The 18,805-nt window shown below is 39.9% G+C and overlaps 1 protein-coding gene across 8 annotated transcripts in view; it reads left to right on the forward strand.

Annotated features, from left to right (window-relative positions):
• The window catches only part of SEPTIN10 (septin 10), a 74,996-nt gene extending 56,582 nt beyond the window's left edge, over positions 1-18,414 (forward strand). For 4 of the 8 annotated variants that reach the window (XM_078056672.1, XM_078056671.1, XM_078056673.1 and 1 more), the window contains 3 exons: positions 725-857; positions 5,601-5,788; positions 6,292-7,602. In XM_078056672.1, the coding sequence (XP_077912798.1) occupies positions 725-857; positions 5,601-5,788; positions 6,292-6,409 (439 nt within the window). In that variant the 3' untranslated portion in view covers positions 6,410-7,602. Of the gene's footprint in view, positions 1-724; positions 858-5,600; positions 5,789-6,291; positions 8,525-16,534 lie in introns of those variants that run through there. The other 4 variants (XM_036110336.2, XM_036110335.2, XM_036110339.2 and 1 more) reach the window with 4 other exon arrangements.
• The last annotated feature ends 391 nt before the right edge of the window (positions 18,415-18,805 follow it).

Consider the following 18,805-nt stretch of genomic DNA (forward strand, 5'->3'; position numbering starts at 1 on the left):
AGGAGGATTGGATTTGTTTGGTAAGAGATGAATCTGGAAAGGTAGAATTAGACCAGATTGTAAAGTTTCTTAAGTGCTATTTAAAGGAAGTGGGATCTTATTCTGTAGATAACATAACTAATGCAGTGGAAAAAAAGATAATGAGATCTGTGGTGTTTTTTGGAAAGTCTTAGGAGTGGCAAGATTAAGAAAGTGAAAGAAAGAAGAACTAAAAGCCCAGAGATCAGTTAGGATATTAATTTGTAATAGTGAAGGCAGAAAATCACTTATGATTGAGTTGGGCTGTACCAGAGTATCTGTAGAAATCAGAAGACTGGATTAAAATGATGTCAAGGTCACAGACTGAACTCCCAGACCTTGGTGATCAGATACAGAGATAAGGTTAAGGGAAGAGTCATGGATGACTTAAAGACTTCAAGGTTTCCAGACACAGTGATGCTAATTAACAAAGACTGAAAGAGGAATTCATTTGGGGTAAAATGAGAATACTTCTTGTAAAGGACTTGACAAGTCAGAGATTTCAGAAATCTAGTACTCTCTATTAGCTGTAGCGCTGGTGGCTTTTTAAGTCTCATGCTGTAGGAAATGTCATGTTTCGGACTGCTCTGTATAAGAGGTATTGGTACATGTTGTTATAGTTACAAGGCTTAACCCAAGAAGTTTGAGTGTTTGCAAGTTTCCTACATCATTTTTTAACATGAGAGTACCACAAATAACTTTTTAGTCTTCAAGAAACCTATGAAGCCAAAAGACATGAATTTTATGGTGAACGTCAGAGGAAGGAAGAAGAAATGAAGCAGATGTTTGTGCAGCGAGTAAAGGAGAAAGAAGCCATATTGAAAGAAGCTGAAAGAGAGGCAAGTATGCTGGTTTGATATGATTTGCATTTGTTTTTTAGGTGTCCTGTTGGGGAGATTTATCTCAAGAATTTAGCTGAGATGCTTTTGGAGACTACTTCTTCAATAAGTAGCTATTTTAACACATAGTCTTTGCATATGGACTTTAAAAAGTCTGAATTCAAGTAAAAATTTTGGCCTTTTTGCATAGTCTTCCATTAGAAGTGGTTCACCAAGTACTTGTATTGGACTAGGTTACTAAGAAGTGTTTTATTTATTTATTTTTTTAAAAGATTTTATTTATTCATTTGAGACACAGAGATACAGAGAGAGAGAGAGAAAGCACGAGCAGGGAGAGAGGCAGAGGGAGAGGGAGAAGCAGGCTCCTCGCTGAGCCAGGAGCCCGATGTGGGGCTTGATCCCAGGACCCCGGGATCATGACCTGAGCTGAAGGCAGACGCTTAACACCCAGGCGCCCTCTAAGAAGTGTTTTAAATGTCTTAAGTTTGAACCAGAAATGTTTTAGCTGTGGCTTTATAAAGCCTTTCTTGAGAGTTCTTGAGAGTTGTTGGGATTGATGCTTGCTATGAAATGGGTAACTATGAAAGCAGTTAAGTAGCTCTTTCAGTTTGAAGTCAGGCTTTCCACATGAGTCAGGTGGTCAAATGACCTTTGGATAGCCTTGGTGCACATGTGCACATGCATACATATAAAACATCACAGTTAATTTCCATAGTACTGTTTGCTTCTAGTTCTTCAGGCAATAATTTTACTTTTATTCGAGTTAAGCTATTTCCTATAGACCTAACCACAATGGCTACTTTTAAGTGAAATGGCCATATTCAAGATGGTGGTCAAAAAGGATTAGCTCAAAAGGGAATTTGCCATCTGTATTTTATAAATGCGTGTGTATGCATCTGAGGGGAGGATGTATATTTTTCCCTGGTCATCTGAAAGCTGATTATAGACATTATGATTATGATTATGACACTTTATCCCGAGGCCCTTCAGTATGCATCTCTGAAGCTTAGGCACATTTTCCTCCATAACCATTGTACCAGTATTATACCTAAGAAAAATTTTTTTTTTTTTTACACCTAAGAAAATTAATAAGAATGCCATAATCTCACCTGATCTCCAGTCGACATTCATACTTCCCCAGTTGTCCCAAGATGGCCTTTTATTGTGTGGCTTTTTTTGTTTTGGTTTGGTTTGGTTTGGTTTTTTTGGTGATTTTTTTTTACTTTTGTTTTTGAACTGGAATTCAATTGTAGGTCTCATGTCACATTTGGGTATTCTCTTTGTTTAGTCTCTTGTATTGGAGAATAATCCCCTAGTTTTGAGTTATTTTTAAATATAAATATTGAGGAAAGAGTTGTGATGAGTAGGAAGTAAGGATGCTGATTTTTTTTTTCATTAGTAGATTCATCTTTAAGATGGTAGTAGAGTAAAACTCTTTATTTAAGAGTTTATCTCATGTATCATGAGTCTTAGTTTCTCCAGTGAGGAGAAAAGACGTAGAAGTGGTTTCTAGTTGAGTTTTTAATTTTTAAAATCCCACATAAGAATATTTTGCTTAAACGTGTATTGTTTAAAAGGAAATTAAAAATTCAGGGTAATCACATGGTTAAAAGAAAAAAAGAAAGACTGTTTGTCAGCAGATCTTTTGAAGACTTTTATTTTTATGGTTCAAGTGCTTTTTTGTGAAGCACAAAAAATGCAGTTAATGTAAACCTAAGGCATCAACAACCAAAATTCTCACAAGAGTTCTAAATTTTTTATTATATAGCATTAGAGGCAGTAGATTCCCGGCCCCTTTATTAATATTACAAGGTACTTCATGACCAGTTTTTATACTGTAAAGTCAGTATCATTAAATACTTTAGAGTCAAGGTCAGAAAAACAGACCTCTGTGCTGTTGATAACTTCTCACCAGTGCCCTTAAGACAGTATCATCAGTATGGTACACTGCTATATCTTTTGTAAACACTACTTCTGAATATTTGAAAATATGTTTGAATTAAATCCCTATTGTAGTGAATAGTGGAACCATGAGTGAATCTTGTATATGGTGTAGACTGTTGGTATCAAAAGTTGTGAACTCCACGTGATGTGATGTCACACCTACCCTGCCTCCCCTTTTATTTTTTTTAAAGATTTTATTTATTCATTTGAGAGAGACAGAACACAAGGCCGGGGGGGGGTGGGTGGGGAGAGGCAGAGGGAGAGAGAGAAGCAGACTCCCACCCCCCTGAGCTGGGAGCCTAACGCGGGGCTCAATCCCAGGACCTGGAGACCATGACCTGAGCCGAAGGCAGACACTTAAGCATCTGAGCCACCCAGGCGCCCCGCCCCCCCGCCTCCCCTTTTAAAACATTTTTCTCTTTATAGTATTTCTGCAATTTTTAGTCAACCTCATGAATGATATATGAAGTACCCTATAACCTTTCAAGATACGTAACTATGCATATAAAGTATGCAGCCTCCACTTAAGTAATCAGAGATGTCTTAATTAATATAATATAAATCCACTCCTGTATCCTGTCTTTACAGGCTCTACTCAGCTCCTCTCCCACATTTATAGGAAATGCACACATACTCAGAGAGTTGTGACTCTCTTGTTTATACCACTGATTTGAATGACAACTAGATTACCCCACCCTTTAAGCACACACACATACAAACAGCTTTTTGCAAAAGCAGGAACTATTTAAATAAGCAAATACTAAGGAACTGATGCTTCTCTGAAATGCCATCCTCAGGAATAAAAGAATCTTAGCGTAGAAGGGTCTTACTTAATCTGTTTCAGTTCTTTTCTCTCTCCATTTAAATACATCTCCAGTCAGGCTTTACTGGTGTACAACACAACCTCTTCCATATTTGGAACAGTTAATTTTTATTAGGATGGAGTTTAGCTCTTCAGTTTCCACCCTCAACCTCTGATTTCTTTTTTTAAAAGATTTTATTTATTCATTTGAGAGAGAAAGAGAGCACAAGCAGGGGGAGAGGCAGAGGGAGAGGGAGAAGCAGACTCTCTACTAAGCAGGGAGCCCGATGCGGGGCTCCATCCCAGGACCCTGGGATCATGACCTGAGCCGAAGGCAGATGCTTAACCATCTGAGCAACCCAGGTGCCCCTCAACCTCTGATTTTTAGCAAAACATTTCTTCAGTTATTATATGCCATCTTTTCTAGAAACCAAGTCCTACTTTTTTTTCTTTTAGAGAGATTTTATTTATTTGAGAGAGAGGGAGCGCCTTCGTGCACATGTGCAAGGTAGGGAGGGGCAGAAGGAGAAGCAGACTCCCCACTGAGCAGGGAGCCTGATGTGGGGCTGGATTCTAGGACCCCGGGATCATGACCTGAGCTGAAGTCATATGCTTAACTGCCTGAGCCACCTAGGCGCCCTAAGTCCCACTTTTTTATATGAATGCTGCCCAGAACTGAAAATACTAAAGTTAATCTAACTAGATTAGAGAATTTTAAAAGTTGCCTTTTTTGCTCTAGATTCTAGATGCTGTACTTGTGTTCTTGGCAGGTAAGGCATGCAGCTGATTCATGTGGGAATGTGCTCATGTCCCTAGATTTTTTTTTCCAGATAAACACCAAACTAGGGAAATTTCACCTTGTAATGTTATAACCTTTTACAAACTCATTTTAATGACTGCATTGAGTGTACTTTGCATAAATTTATTTTTGACTTTATTAGACACAGGCTATTTTTTCCCATTATGGTGTAAATTCTACTACAGTAAGTATTTTTATGAATAACACTTACTCAGTTTAGGATTTCTTGATTTACTTTAGATTTCAAGAAGGTGAATGGCTGGAGAAAAATGTAATAGATTTTTAAGGTTCTTGATTTAAATTGATAATTGGCACTTTCCAGGTAGGTTTACCAATGTAACTTTTTACTGTTTCACTACACTTGGTAACTTTATTTGGAAAATAAGGTGTTTTTTTGATAACTTGATTTTGTGATTTGTGTCCCTCACTTTTATTGAACATGGATTTTAGAAAGTTTATTTGAAGAGGCTTTGTGGAGAAAATACAGAGCAAGAAAATAAAAACTCTTAAGAAAAGGTCAAATGTTTTAAAAACAGGTTTTTACATGAGGCTGTGGCTTTTTATTTATTTTTTTTGTTCATTTTTTTTTGCATGGGAACTCATTTAAAATTAAAGTTACTTGGGCGCCTGGGTGGCTTAGTCGTTAGGCATCTACCTTCAGTCAGGTCATGATCCCAGGGTCCTGGGATCGAGTCTCGCATCGGGCTCCCTGCTCAGCGGGGAGCCTGTTTCTTCCTCTTCCTCTGCTGCTCCCCCTGCTTGTTTTCTCTCTCTAATAAATAAAATCTTTTTTTTTTTTAAGATTTTATTTATTTATTTGACAGAGAGAGACACAGTGAGAGGAGCACAGCAGGGGGAGTGGGAGAGGGAGAAGGAGGCTTCCTGCAGAGCAGGGAGCCTATGCGGGACTCGATCCCAGGACCCTGGGATCATGACCTGAGCCGAAGGCAGACGCTTAACGACTGAGCCACCCAGGCGCCCCTCTAACAAATAAAATCTTTTAAAAAAATAAAAAATAAAGTTACCAAGGCAGTTTCATATGTACATTTTTCCTTCAAGCATGAACTTTTGAGACATCAGGAAAATTTGTAGATTACTGTATAGGTTAGTGTTAGCAATTGTTGCTAAGCTCGGGAACATTCCTGTGTGTGTGCTGCCACACTGTGTCATTAATGGGAATTGCACCTTTATTTCACAGCTGCAGGCCAAATTTGAACACCTTAAAAGAGTTCACCAAGAAGAGAGAATGAAGCTTGAAGAGAAGAAAAGACTCTTGGAAGAAGAAATAATTGCTTTCTCAAAAAAGAAAGCTACCTCAGAGATATACCAGAACCAGTCCTACATGGCATCGGGCAGCAACCTGAAGAAGGACAAGGACCGTAAGAAGTAAGCTCTTCCCAAAACCCCCACTCTGGTGGTCCCCTCCCTCATTACTTTCTGTTTCATTGCCCTCTTTGATCTTGTGCTTATCACAGTCTGTTTCCTTATTATCAGGCTCTGGCAACTAAAATGTCAGCTTCTTGAGAGCAGAGACCTGTCCCTCTTGTTCACTGCTATTTCCCCAGCATCTAGCACATATTAGGTGCTCAGTAAATATTTGCCAAAATGAGCAAATGAATGAATGAACAAAATATATCATAATGTAAAAAGGCTCATTTACCTGAGGGGAAAAATGGCTGCTCTAATTTCATTGTCCAGCCTGTGTTTCTAGTACACATCTAATAACTGCTGACCTACCGTTAGTTATGTTAAATTTCATGTCTAAATGGAAGCTATATACTTTGTTGGGGAATCATAGAAGTAAAATAATATTTGATAAGAAAAATTTAGTTCATTTTTTTAACAAATTCTACTGATGATGATTTTGTGAGAATTTTTATTTCAATAAGGGAACCAGGCTATCGATTCGAACTCCTGTGCTTTGATGTCAGAGCTTGTGAAACCAGTGGTGGACGTAAAGATGCAGAGGAAGGTAGAGAGGGCCCCTGTACAATGGGGCGGCCATGAGTAGCATTTGGATGATAATCTCAAGGCTTATAGGTTTGGGGTATGTGTTAAAATCAAAGTTACCAAAGTTTTAGAAAATAAGTTTTTTTTCCTTTTCTATACTTTATGTCCTTTATTTCTCCCACTTAAAATGTCCGTGTCATTTTGCCTATTTGACTGTTCTTGAAATTCATCACTGACTTGTTCTGTTGAGTGCTTCTTGGTGACTCTTTGCCTTAGTTTACTCCAGCTACCTCTGTTTTGGCAGCATCTAGCTCTCCTTTTGTTCCTCACAGAGCAACATTTCTGGTTTAATTTTATCATCACATCTTATTTCAAACCCAGCATTTTCAGAATACTATAATTTAACTTAAAAATAATTAGGAAAACATAATGTTGGCCCATGGCAGCTTTCCATTTTTGAACTATGGAGAAGTAAATCCACAGAGTTTTGGTGGGTTCAACTGACCTGTGGATTTAATGGTTTGTGGGGAAAAGAAAAGGAATGAATTCTCACATCTGATCTTTCAATATAAGTTCTACATGGGCATGGATCTTGTTTTGTTCATTGATGCATCCATCCCCAGAGCCTAGAACAGTGCCTGCTATATAGTGGACATGCAATTATTTGTCAGAAGAATGAATATGACTTTTAATAGTTATGTTTTATTCAATCATTGAATTTCAAATGATAAACTATAGTTTATGACTGCTTTAAGATATGCTTTGAATTATAAAGCTAAGGGACCTTTTACCTGTTCTTATCCTTTCACCTCAATCCAGCATTACTAAAATTGGATTCCCCAAGTTTCTTCCATATATGAAAGACAGTTTACATTTGCTTTGTAAAAATTGTTGCCCTGCTCCACTTAAAGACCACTGTTAGCATGTGCTCTTGTATAAAGTCAGGGCCAAGCCTATAGTTTTTTTGAGAGCTCAAAAGAATTCATATTCAAGAAAATGGAGTTTGATGTTTTTTTATTTTTTATTTTCCAAAGATATCTATAGTATATTAGATGTATATTTGCTCTTTCTGTAAAAGTTTACCTTGTAAAACTAATGATTCTAGTAATTTTTATTTCCTATGTAGTTTTTTTTATTGTACCAATCAAAAGGTTTTTTCTTCTCTTTCCAGCTCCAATTTTATGTAAAACAAAGGTTCCAGATCACAGAAGGTCATCACAAGCAAAAATTATTAAAATGTTAGAAGTATACTTTGATTTTCTTGCTGTTTTTATTTGCTGTATCATTTATTCTATATTTGGCAAATGGCTGTAGTTACTGCCATTTATGGAAAAATATTTTTAAGTATAAGGTTAATACATAAGCCACAGTGGGTGATACCACTTTTATATTCACTGTTGTTAGAAGTTTTCAAGTTGCTGGTTTGTGATGAATCTAAATCATTTCCCCTGTTGCCCAGTTATTGTCACTTACATGCATTGTACCACAGAGCAAAGTGTCAATGCCGTTGAAAATACAGAAGTCATTCATTATATGGCTATCTGATTGCATTTATATTCCAAGATGAACTCCTTTTTTGTACATACTAAAGGTAAATTTTGGGAAATATGTTTTAAAATGTATTATGTACCTGAAGCTCTAACCTCTTAATAGTTTCATAGAACTTTTTTTTAGTTTTTGATACCATTATCCAATTGGTAACATGATCCTAAGCTTTTGTATCAAATTATGTAACATGGCCTTCCACAATTCAGTGTGCCTTATTGTGGTTGATGTATTGTTGTGATGAAACAAGATGTGTGTAAAAGTAAAAACATCTAGGTATAAATCATCTAGTGATGAGTACCTTTGAACCTGGGGTATTGCCACTCTATTTCATTAGAATGTTTTACATACTTGTTGTTTAAAACTCTGTTTTCCAGGGGAAAAATCATAAGGTAGAATCATCTTATTAAAAATATTTCTTAAGAAAATAACTGTGAGCAACTGAATATTAAAGATGAAAATTTAGATAATCCATATATTAAGGGATATTTGAATTCAGTGCCTTTGTAGCGTTCTTAGAACAATTTAATGCCTTCTAATTTTTTCTTAACAGTCATTGGTATATAAATTTTCATTTTTTGTACTTGAATACCCTAAATAAAATTGACACTTACTCTTGACAAGTAACATATACATCTATATATTTACTCAAATGTGGTTAAATAACGTTTCTTTTTGCAAACTGTCATCTTAAACATTTTATCAAAATTCGTTCATTTAATCATGTGTTTGAATTAAATTTTAAGACAGGCATATATTACCCATATTTTTCAGAAAACAAAATGTTTTACTTAGCGTATGTCAGATTCTGAGCAGTGTATTTTTTCATGAAGTTGTGTAAGTTGCAAATAAAACCTTTCATTTCATAGTACAATTTATCTGGACAAACACTTCAAATTCCAGTTTTACATTTGAAATTCACAAATGTCTCTTAGCCTTTTAAAACTTCAGTAAAGTAAGTTATAAATATCACAGAAAAAGCTCTGAACTTTCTTCTCAGGATCAGGAATGCCCAAGTTCTGGAAGGTGGGAGCAGGAGAGCCCGTGAGTCCATGAGGGCAGGTAGCCTGTCGTACAGAGCCCGTGAGTTCATGAGGGCAGGTAGCCTGTCGTACAGAGCCCAGCCACTGCCACAGCGCTGAGCGTTAGCCGAGGAGAGTGTCATCCCAGAAGCTCAATTATGTGATGTGAGTGGTGGCTAGCTGTAGATTTATTATATCAAATTGTGTATTAAACAGCTATCCTCAACTTTAATAAAGTTACTTTTAAATGCCAGATTGGTCATTGGCATGTTAAAACAAAGTTAATCAGTTCTCTAGTTGAAGAGATTATGGAAACCTGCCCAAACTCTGAACTTAGCAGAGGGGTAATCATTTTGTGCTGCTCGTGACTCTGTTTTGAGAAAGACTCAGCACATGCGCTTCATTCACAACGTGATGTTATGTATTTGGGATTCCAGGTAAGATTTTTTTTTAAAAGAGTTATCCTGCAAAGAACAAAATTTTTAGAACAATTAACAACATTACAAGATTCTCCTTACAAAGCTGATATATTTTTCACTATTCAGGCACAGGGTGACAAAGTAAGTTATGATCTCCTGATACTTAAATTTCCTGGGAACAAAATAAAGGTAGACATGTTTTGTTTAAATTTTTTTTCCATAAAGCATGTGAAATAGTTACCACTCACTACCAACCATTAATCTTTATATACTTATCTGATTTTTCAAGCTCTTTCACATAGACTGTGATTTCAGCTTCAGAACAACACAAAGGAAAACAAATGCATTATGGGGAGTATAATCCCCTTTTGGAGGATGATCTCAATTTAGGCCCCATTTTCCTATTGGGCTAGGAAATGGGGATATGCATGGTTAAGGCTAGTCCTGCCCTCATGGAGCAACCAGAACAGTAACAAGAGAGCAGATTTATGCACAGAGTACTCTCAGAAGGGCTTTGGCCTCCACCCACAGAGCACAAGAAAGCACCCAGGGAAGTGACTAGGTCTTGAAGGATTAGAAGCAGTTTTTCAGATACACAAATGGAGAATGGCAATCCAGGTACAAGGAATAGCATGTTTTTGATAAAATCTGGGTACTCTAGAAAATCACTAACTGTGAGTAGAGAGTATAGGGCAGATGTGGGACATAAGTAAGGATGAGATTTTAGAATTAGGTAGGGGACAGATCAAGAAAGAGTTTATAAACCCAATCCAGTAGGCAGTAGGAGCCATGGAAAGATTTGACCTCACCTGGTCAGATACTCCTCCAGAGTTCACAGGAAAGATGTACTGGAGGAGCTGGGACTGGCCCGGGCTGGCTGACTCAGTAGAGAGACTGCAGTCCAGGCAAGCAGTTCTTAATACAGCGTGCAGTAGAATAAATAAGTAGTGTTTAAAAAAATACAGATGCAGAAGGGTATATATGGTAATGGAAATGGTAACCATCTGGATAAATCAAAATGAATAATGGCTGCAAAACAATGTCTTGTGGAGATGGAAATACAGAGAGAACTAAAATACAAGACTAGAGTGGCATATAAATTGGGGGAGGGGGATAAATTGAGTAATCTAAAGTTCTTGCATTAACTGAGAGTCCCAGTCAGCTCATAACATGAGACTTGGAGTGCACGTAGACATGGTAAAGTGTGTGACTTTCAAGTCAGTAGAAGGAACACTAGTCCACTAAATGATCATCCAAAAGCAAACAAAGGAAATAAAACAGGTATGACAACCAGAAAGCATTTAGTAATATGGTAGATTTAGACCCAAATAAATAAGTAATTACATGGATTATATGCTGTAATTTTTTTTAGGTGAAAGTCTTTAAAAATCAGCTGTGAGCGTTTGACAAGAGAAGTCTGAAACTTTCTCTGTCTTCATAGACAAAAGATAGGAAAAGGTACATCATGCAGACTCCAGCCAAAAGCTAATGTGTACCTGCATTTTCTATGTATTAAAAAAACTTTAAGGCAAAAGCACTGTTAGAGATGGAGATAGATTTCTCGAGTACGAGAATATATAAAAATTCCAAATTTGTATGTACGTAACAGCCTTAGCGTATTTAAAGCAAAAATGATGAGAATACATGGAGAAGTATGCAAATCCACACTCGGGAGATTTTCACACACCTTTTGTGTATGATAGACTAAGCAGACTAATATTGGTACAGATATGGGAGCCTTGAAGAAAACATTCAGCCACATTGGCCTGGTGAACAATTACAGAGCAGTGTATCCCAAATCACACAACACACACTGCTTTCAGGCCCACCAGGAACATTTATGAAAACTGACTAGGACATTTGACTACAAAGTAAGCCTGAGTACTTCTAAAGGAGTTACATCATGTAGACTGTGTTCCCTGATCATATTATAATTAAGAGAAATCAGTAATAACAAAAATGCTCATGTTTGGAAACTAATAAATACACTTCTAAGTAACCCATTGGTCAGAGAAGAAATCAAAAAGGAAATTAGAAAAATATCTTGAGCTGAATGATAATGAAAATATTATACATCATAACTTGTGAGAAGCAGCTAAAGCCATTCCTAGAGTCAAAATTTATAATCCTAAAGGCTAGTATTAGGAGGGGAAAAGGCTGAAGACCAGTGCTGTACACATTCATCTCAAGAAGTTAGGAAAAAAATAGTAAACTAAACCCAAAGCAAACAATAAAGATGAAAACAGGATTTCAGGAATTAATGAAATAGGAAAAAAAATCAAAAGTTCTTATGTTTTTAAAAGATTATTGAAATTGATAAACCATGGGAAGAATGACCAAGAAGAAAGGAAAGAGGCATAGAATGGCTAAAGTTGAAAACAACAACAAACCTGACAAAAAAAAGGGGGGTTGTTGTGGAATGATGACCATTGCTGGTGGGAATGCAAAATGGTTCAGCCATTTCAGGAAGTCTGGCAGTTTCCTGTTCCCTCACTGTATGTGTTAGTTTTCTACAGCTGCTATAACAAATTGCTACAAACTTAGTGGCTTAAAAAACACAGTATTACAGTTTTGGAGGCCAGAAGGCTGACATGGGTCTCACATGGCTAAAATCAAGGTGTGGCCAGGGTTGTGTGCCTTCTGAAAGCCCTAGGGGAGAATCCTCTGCCTTTTCCTGCTTCTAGAAGCTGTCCACATTCCTTGACTCATGATTGCTTCCGCCGTCTTCACAGTCAGCAGTGGTGAGTTGAATCCTTCTCACATGGCCTCAGTCTGACCTTTTCCTCTTGCCTCCGTCTTCCAGCTTTCAGAGACCCTGGTGATTGCATGGGGCCCACTAGCAACATCTCTCTATCTGCTGGCTAGCAACCTTAGTAACCCTTTGCCATGTAACCTAACCTTCAAACATTCCAGAGATTGAGATCTAGGGGGACATTGGTCTGTCATGTTGTACAAGCCTGCAATTCCAGTCCTAAAAAATGTATTCAAGATAAATGAAAATGTTTGTTCATACAAAGACCTGTACTGAAATGTTTATAGCAGCTTTTTCCATAATCTGCCAAACTGGTAACAACCCAAATGTCCATCAACTGATGAGTGTATAAACAAGCTACACTGATACATGTAGACATGTGAATAAATCCAAAAGTATTATGCTAAGCCAAACACAAATGGCTCTGTGACTCCATTTATGTGACATTTTTGTCAAAGCAAAACTATAGGGACAGAAATAAGCTGTGGTTGGTTACCAGGCATGCTGAGGCCGGGGGTGGGGTGGGGTGTGTGGATTGACTTCAAAGGCACACAAGGAAACCTCTTGGAGTGGTGGAAAACGTTCATATACCTCAAATAAGCCTGATATTTTTTCTTAAAAAGTAAAAGTTAAAAGGCAGAAACAATGGGAATGAAAAAAGAAAATGTCACTCTACAGATCCTGTTAGACATTAAGATGTCATAAATAAAATTGAAAATACAGAAGAAATGATAAATTCATTTAAAAAATAACTTACTGATAAATTAATAGAAAGTCTCATAATAATAGGTAATCCATAATTAAGATCCTCAAAGTTTAGGCCGAGATAGCTTCACCCAAGAATCCTACCAGATGTCTAAGGAACAGAGTGTTCTTTCACTCCTCTCCCTGTGGTAGGTAGGGGCAGCGCTTGCCTCTCCCAGACCACTGAGGATGTCTGTGCCCTAATGCCCCGAATCCGGGAAGCTGAACCCTACCTGGCAAAAAAAGACTGTAGTTGTAAGTGAGCTCTAGCCTGGAGGTGGGAAGATGGGCCTGGATTGTCAGGGTGGGCCCAGTCTAATCACTTAGTTCCTTAGAGCTGAGGAGAGCCTTTCCTGGCTGTAGTCAGAGGGAGGCTCAGAGGGATGGACCACTGTTGGCTCTGATGACAGAGGAAGAGGCCACAGCCAGGAACGCAGGGGCCTCCAGAAGCTGGAAAAGGCAAGGAACTGATTCTCCGCTGGAGCCTCCAGAGGGAACTCAGCTGTGCTTTGATTTTAGCCCAGTGAGACCCAAAGAAGACTTCTGACCTTTGCATAAATTCCTGTCTTTCTTAGCTACAAGTAGCTGTCACCCACAGGTCAAAGCAGCAGGTGCTCTAAACTTCTGCCAAGTCGAGAAGTGTAAAGCCAAGTGCACAGCTAAAAACAGCCTACAAGACACCAAGCCACAACACCCACCCATGTCAAATCTGTGTAGCTAGAAGTCCGAATCATGGTCATTGCAGGGGAGGAGTGGTAGCTGAAGGGAGCCTGAAGGGACATTCTGGCGTCCTGGTAAGTTTCTTGGTGTTGGTTACATGGGTGCCACTGTTTTGTGAAAACTTGTCAGGCTGTACATTTACATGTGCACTTTCTGTAATACTTTAAAGTGTTAAGAAGGGGGGGGGAAGTGCCACATTCTGAGCCCCATACACCTGGTCCCACAAAACCTCACCATGAGTTCCTTGGTCTGCATCCATTCTCTGTTATTTCTCAATGTTTCTGACCAGTTAAAAATTTTCAGAGGCTAATTGCCCCCAGTTTCCTCACCTGAGTTCTGAAAGAAATTGAAAAGTAAAACTGGCAGTGGGAGGCCAAAATAATCACCTTTATTGCTGACAAAGTCTAAGCTTAATGTGAGAGCCAGATGAGCTTGTTAAATGAAGCCCATAATTAGGGGGAATCACCCTCCCTGCGCCCCCACCCCAGGCTGTGCTGGATGAGTGCAGGCCTTCTCAGAATTATATCCACTACCACCTCACCTAAATTGCCTGATTCAATTAGGTAAAACACAAGAACAAGAAACTTTTGGTCCTAGACATTTCAGTAGCATTGGCTTAAACATTGTTTCGGAGTCTGGTGCCCTCTCAGCAATCTGTGGCTTTTAAAGCACTTAGTGATTTTCAGCTGCTCTAATTAATGTCAGTGCTCCTGTTTGACTCAAGGAAGCAGGTGGGCGGGTGTTACTGACCCTCCTTGTCTCCTGCTGTAACGCCCTGCACTCCCCGATAAAGAAACCAGATATTTCTGTCTTTCCCAGTGAACAGTGTAGCTGTTTGTTCACAAAACTTGGCTCTGACAGTCTTACCAACACAGCCTTGTCAATAGAATGTCTCCAGGAAGATGTGAGCTGAGGGGAATTTCTTTTTGGGCATCTGGAAACTGGAAACTGATTATAATGTCCCTCAGGTTAGACACCTAAGGAGAGAGGGCAGCTTACCGGCCCCTCCCCACCCCCGCCATGCCAACACCTGGTAGTATTCTCCAGGGCTTGACCCTGTATTCCTCAGTTATTTCTGTTTGTTCCAGGTTTCTTATTGCAGAGTTGTTAATTTCAGTGTTTTAAGGTGTTACCCGACATAAAAATCCTAGCTTTAAAAAGATGCTTAAAGAACGGAAAAATCTTCAAGACTTGAACAAGTTTGAATGATGGGATTTCAGAAATATCAGTAGATGGGAAAATTTTTTTTAAAGATTTTATTTATTTGAGAGAGAGCGTGTACACGAGTGGGATGGGGCGGGGGGAGAGGGGAGGGGCAGAAGGAGAGGGAGAAGCAGGCTCCCCCTCTGAGCAAGGAGCCTGATACGGGGCTGGATCTCAGGACCCTGGGATCATGGCCTGAGCCAAAGGGAGACACTTAACCTACTGAGCCACCCAGGCGCCCCTAGATGGGAAATTTTTTAAAGCACCTCCCAGGATCTCCTATTCTCTAATTTGATCATAGTAAAGGCTGTTTTTCAGTGCCGGTTACAAATTGTATTTACATGAATTTAGTGGATTCATAGTTCATATGACATTGTATCACTTTAATACTTATCTGTTTCTATTTGCTAAGAGTTTATTTCCTTCTGGGACGCCTGGGTGGCTCAGTTGGTTAAGCGACTGCCTTCGGCTCAGGTCATGATCCTGGAGTCCCGGGATCGAGTCCCGCATCAGGCTCCCTGCTCGGCAGGGAGTCTGCTTCTCCCTCTGACCCTCCTCCCTCTCATGCTCTCTGTCTCTCATTCTCTCTCTCTCAAATAAATAAATAAAATCTTTAAAAAAATAAATAAAAAATAAAAAAAAAACTTTAAAAAAAAAAAAAGAGTTTATTTCCTTCTAAAAAATGTTTAAAGGTTGTTATGTAAAAAAAAAATTGATACATGAATGTGACATTGAGTGGAGAATATTATTGGAATGCAGACATTACCTCACACCCATGTTATCCCATTGGACAGCCTTGGTTTGATCAATATTTCCCATGGAACTCCACATCAAAATTTCTGCTTTAGAAGATAGATGTTTTGCTGTTCTTCAGTAGCAGATGCAAATAAAAAACTGTTTTCTAAGAGAAAAATAAGTGTCTAATATTTCTTTTGAAAATACAGAGAATAGGTATAACAAAAAGGATAAGTCACTGTCTTGCTATTCTTTTTGTGGGCCCCAGTTCACACATGTTTGCACACATATCACAGTGCACATTGGTATATTGATTTTCAAATGCTTACATCTTAAGAACCATCCATTTAAACGTGAACCATTTTCCTTTTTTTCCTCCTCATTCAACAACAACAAAAAATAATACAATCCTTCTGAGGTGCTAGACTTTTCCTAGTGAATATATAAACAATTTGCCATAACTAAAATAATTTCCTTTTAAAATCCGGGTGTTTATGATTCCCACCAGCAGATGCTGCTAAGTAATCACTCTGAGTTGTATGTGGCTGCGTGTCTTAGTCATGCTGTTAGGACAGCTATCTTCTGGACTATCAATAGTTTTGTGCAAATTTCTGAACAAAGGTAAGGTTTACCCAGTGTCAAAGTGGTTAATGCCAATTTAAGAGAGGTGAGAATTTAGTAAATCACTTGAGACTGTCCAGAAAATACCTGAGAGGTTTTTAAGAGTATTCTAAAGTATGGTGGGATATTCAGAGATGTCTGATTTAAGGAAAACTTCCCATCTCTTCTAGAAATCTATCATTTGGGTAAAAATAAGATGTGACATTACTTTATACCTAAGTGCTACATATGACCTTAAATAGTGCCTGGTGTTCATAAGCGAAAGTAATGACAGACCATAAAAATAATCTCTAGCTTTAGATAAATTTTTGATCTTGATAGTTTTCTCTGATGTCTTGGGATGGACAGATTATCATCTCTACTTTGGGATGACAGGACTGTGACCCATTTGCTAAGTGGTTTATTCTATTCCCACATCCAGATATGGAAGAAGTCATCCATTCAGATCTTCCTGAGGCCCAGCTGTCTTTGTGGTGCCTTCAGGAGGAACAGGAATGAGTGAGTGGAAGCCCCTGCTTTTCCTGAGCTCGGCCCCGTGTGTTATTTAATGTAATGAGGTTAACATGCTCTGTGTGAGGCACCATCTGGCTGCATTATGTTGTCATATTATTATTTCACTTATCTTCAGAATACTCCGAAAGATGGTTGTTTTTCTTTCCCCTGTCAAGACGCTGAGGCAGGTTTGGGAAGATGAAGCTCTGTTCTCACCTACTTCCCCTTCTCCACCTTCTGTGCTGGGCTAGTTTCCTTAATCACTTGAAAGATGGCGTCACCAGTTCCATCCTCAGCTTTCCTTCCCCTCCCCTCCTCAGTCCTCCTGTGTGTGCTCACCTCCACTCTTCACTTCAGCCACATGCCGATGGTACCATATTTGTACTGTGGCCTTCATCTCTCATCCAAGCACCAGATCCATATTTCTAACCATGTGTTGGAAATATATCTAGCTGGGTGGCCAACAGGTACCAACACTTCAGCAGTCCCAAACAGGCCTCCTCATGTCCACTGCCCACCCTCCTCCTGGGTACCCTAGTCTGGCTAATGGAACACCCTCTGTCCAGTTGTTCAAACCTGTCTCCAGAGGCTCCCACATGGGTTCCCCGTTTCTTGGGGAACCTCAGTTTTGTGCCCAGGAGGCTGTGAGGCATTGGGCACCTACCCTACCAGCCTCTGGTAGCACCTTGCCCAGAAAATTACCCTCTTGGTCCACATGGTCTTGTAACTGTAGCTGGTTCAACTCAGGAGGGCTCCCGACCCATGACAGCCATGGGTGGCTAGCAGCCTGTGGGATTAACCTGTTTGGGATGAGAGAGAGAAAGAAGGCCTGATTGCATTTAACAGCAATTTAGCAGTCTGGGTCATTAGGATCATCGGGAAGAGGGGAACCCAGGGAGTTCACAGAGGATGTTCTGTGGGGGCTGGTTGTACAGGTGCTGCCGAGCACAGGGGAGCCCTGAGTAACGTGGGAATGGCAGCTCCCAAGGGCCATGCTGGTGAGAACGCAAGCAATTGGCACTTTGCCCCTCTTGCCCCGCGGTGCTCCCCTGCCTCCCCTCTGCAAAGCCTAATCAGAAGCTGCTGCAAAGCTAAAATATGGGCTACAGAGTTGCGAAGGAGGAGATGGAAGGGAGGCTGTGGGCTGTGGGCCACATAACCTAGTCGGACTCTCCCTAGGAGTTTGAATATGAAGGTGGTGGTCCGTAGCCACAGCAGGGGCTGAGAAATCAGGACACAGTGAGGTCAGCATCAGTCTACTGACCCTCCTCTCTTTCTCTGTCTCTCTCTTCATGTGGTGAAATCCAAGAGAACATCGAAAGTAAAAGTGATAATGTCAAGCTTTACCCAAGCTTTGTGATCCTGGAAAACTGTGTTCCAGGAAATGACTTTCTGCCAAGATCCCCCTTCCCATACAATTTAGAGGACATTCACAATGTCCCCTTGTTTGCCATGGACAAGATTCGACCCAGACTGGTCCCCACTGATTAATCGGAATAAAGTGCTCCAACTCTGACCCACCCTCAGCTGGACCCAGCCTCTCAGCCCCTCCTTGGGCCCTCCTGAGAATAGGCTGGCCTCTGGGTGAGTCATTCTCTGATTTTCGACGAGATTCTGCCACTCCTCCACCCCACTTCCCCACAGCCGGCTCTCTCCAGCTTTGTTCCCTGCTCCCTATAACAGGAAAGCCCTTTTTGCCTGACCCTGAGCTATGCAGATGCCATGATCAGAGCGTTCCCCCTATCACAACAGTCCCTATCTCCAGCCCTTACAACAACCCTTTGGAATAAAGTCTTTCCTTACTATGTCTGTATTTGTTTTTTATTTGATAAATCTTACTGGAGTGGGGAGGGGATGCAGGGAGAAGAATTTCCCAGGTGGGAGATGGAGGCAGGGCATGTCAAGCATATATAAGGCAGGGGGACATGAGAGCAGTCAGTGCTGTGGGTATAGGGACTCAGGGAGAGGCTCGGGATGATTTGGTGCCTTTGGGCAGGAGGACAAATGGATACCAGTGCCCTGCAGCCTGCCCCTCAATGTTCAGACCAAGGGTCCTTATATGCACAGGACTGTGGGTCTATGGCCCAACAACCCCATCTTACCTCTCCCCACCCCCCACGTGCACACACAAGTGCTCTTTGTCCAACCCTCAGCTTACTCCTGGAGACCTGGCTGTCCTGGGAGGTTGTATCCAGGGCAG

Source organism: Halichoerus grypus, chromosome 10 (assembly GCF_964656455.1).
Source record: "Halichoerus grypus chromosome 10, mHalGry1.hap1.1, whole genome shotgun sequence".
Classification (NCBI taxonomy): Eukaryota; Metazoa; Chordata; class Mammalia; order Carnivora; family Phocidae; genus Halichoerus; species Halichoerus grypus.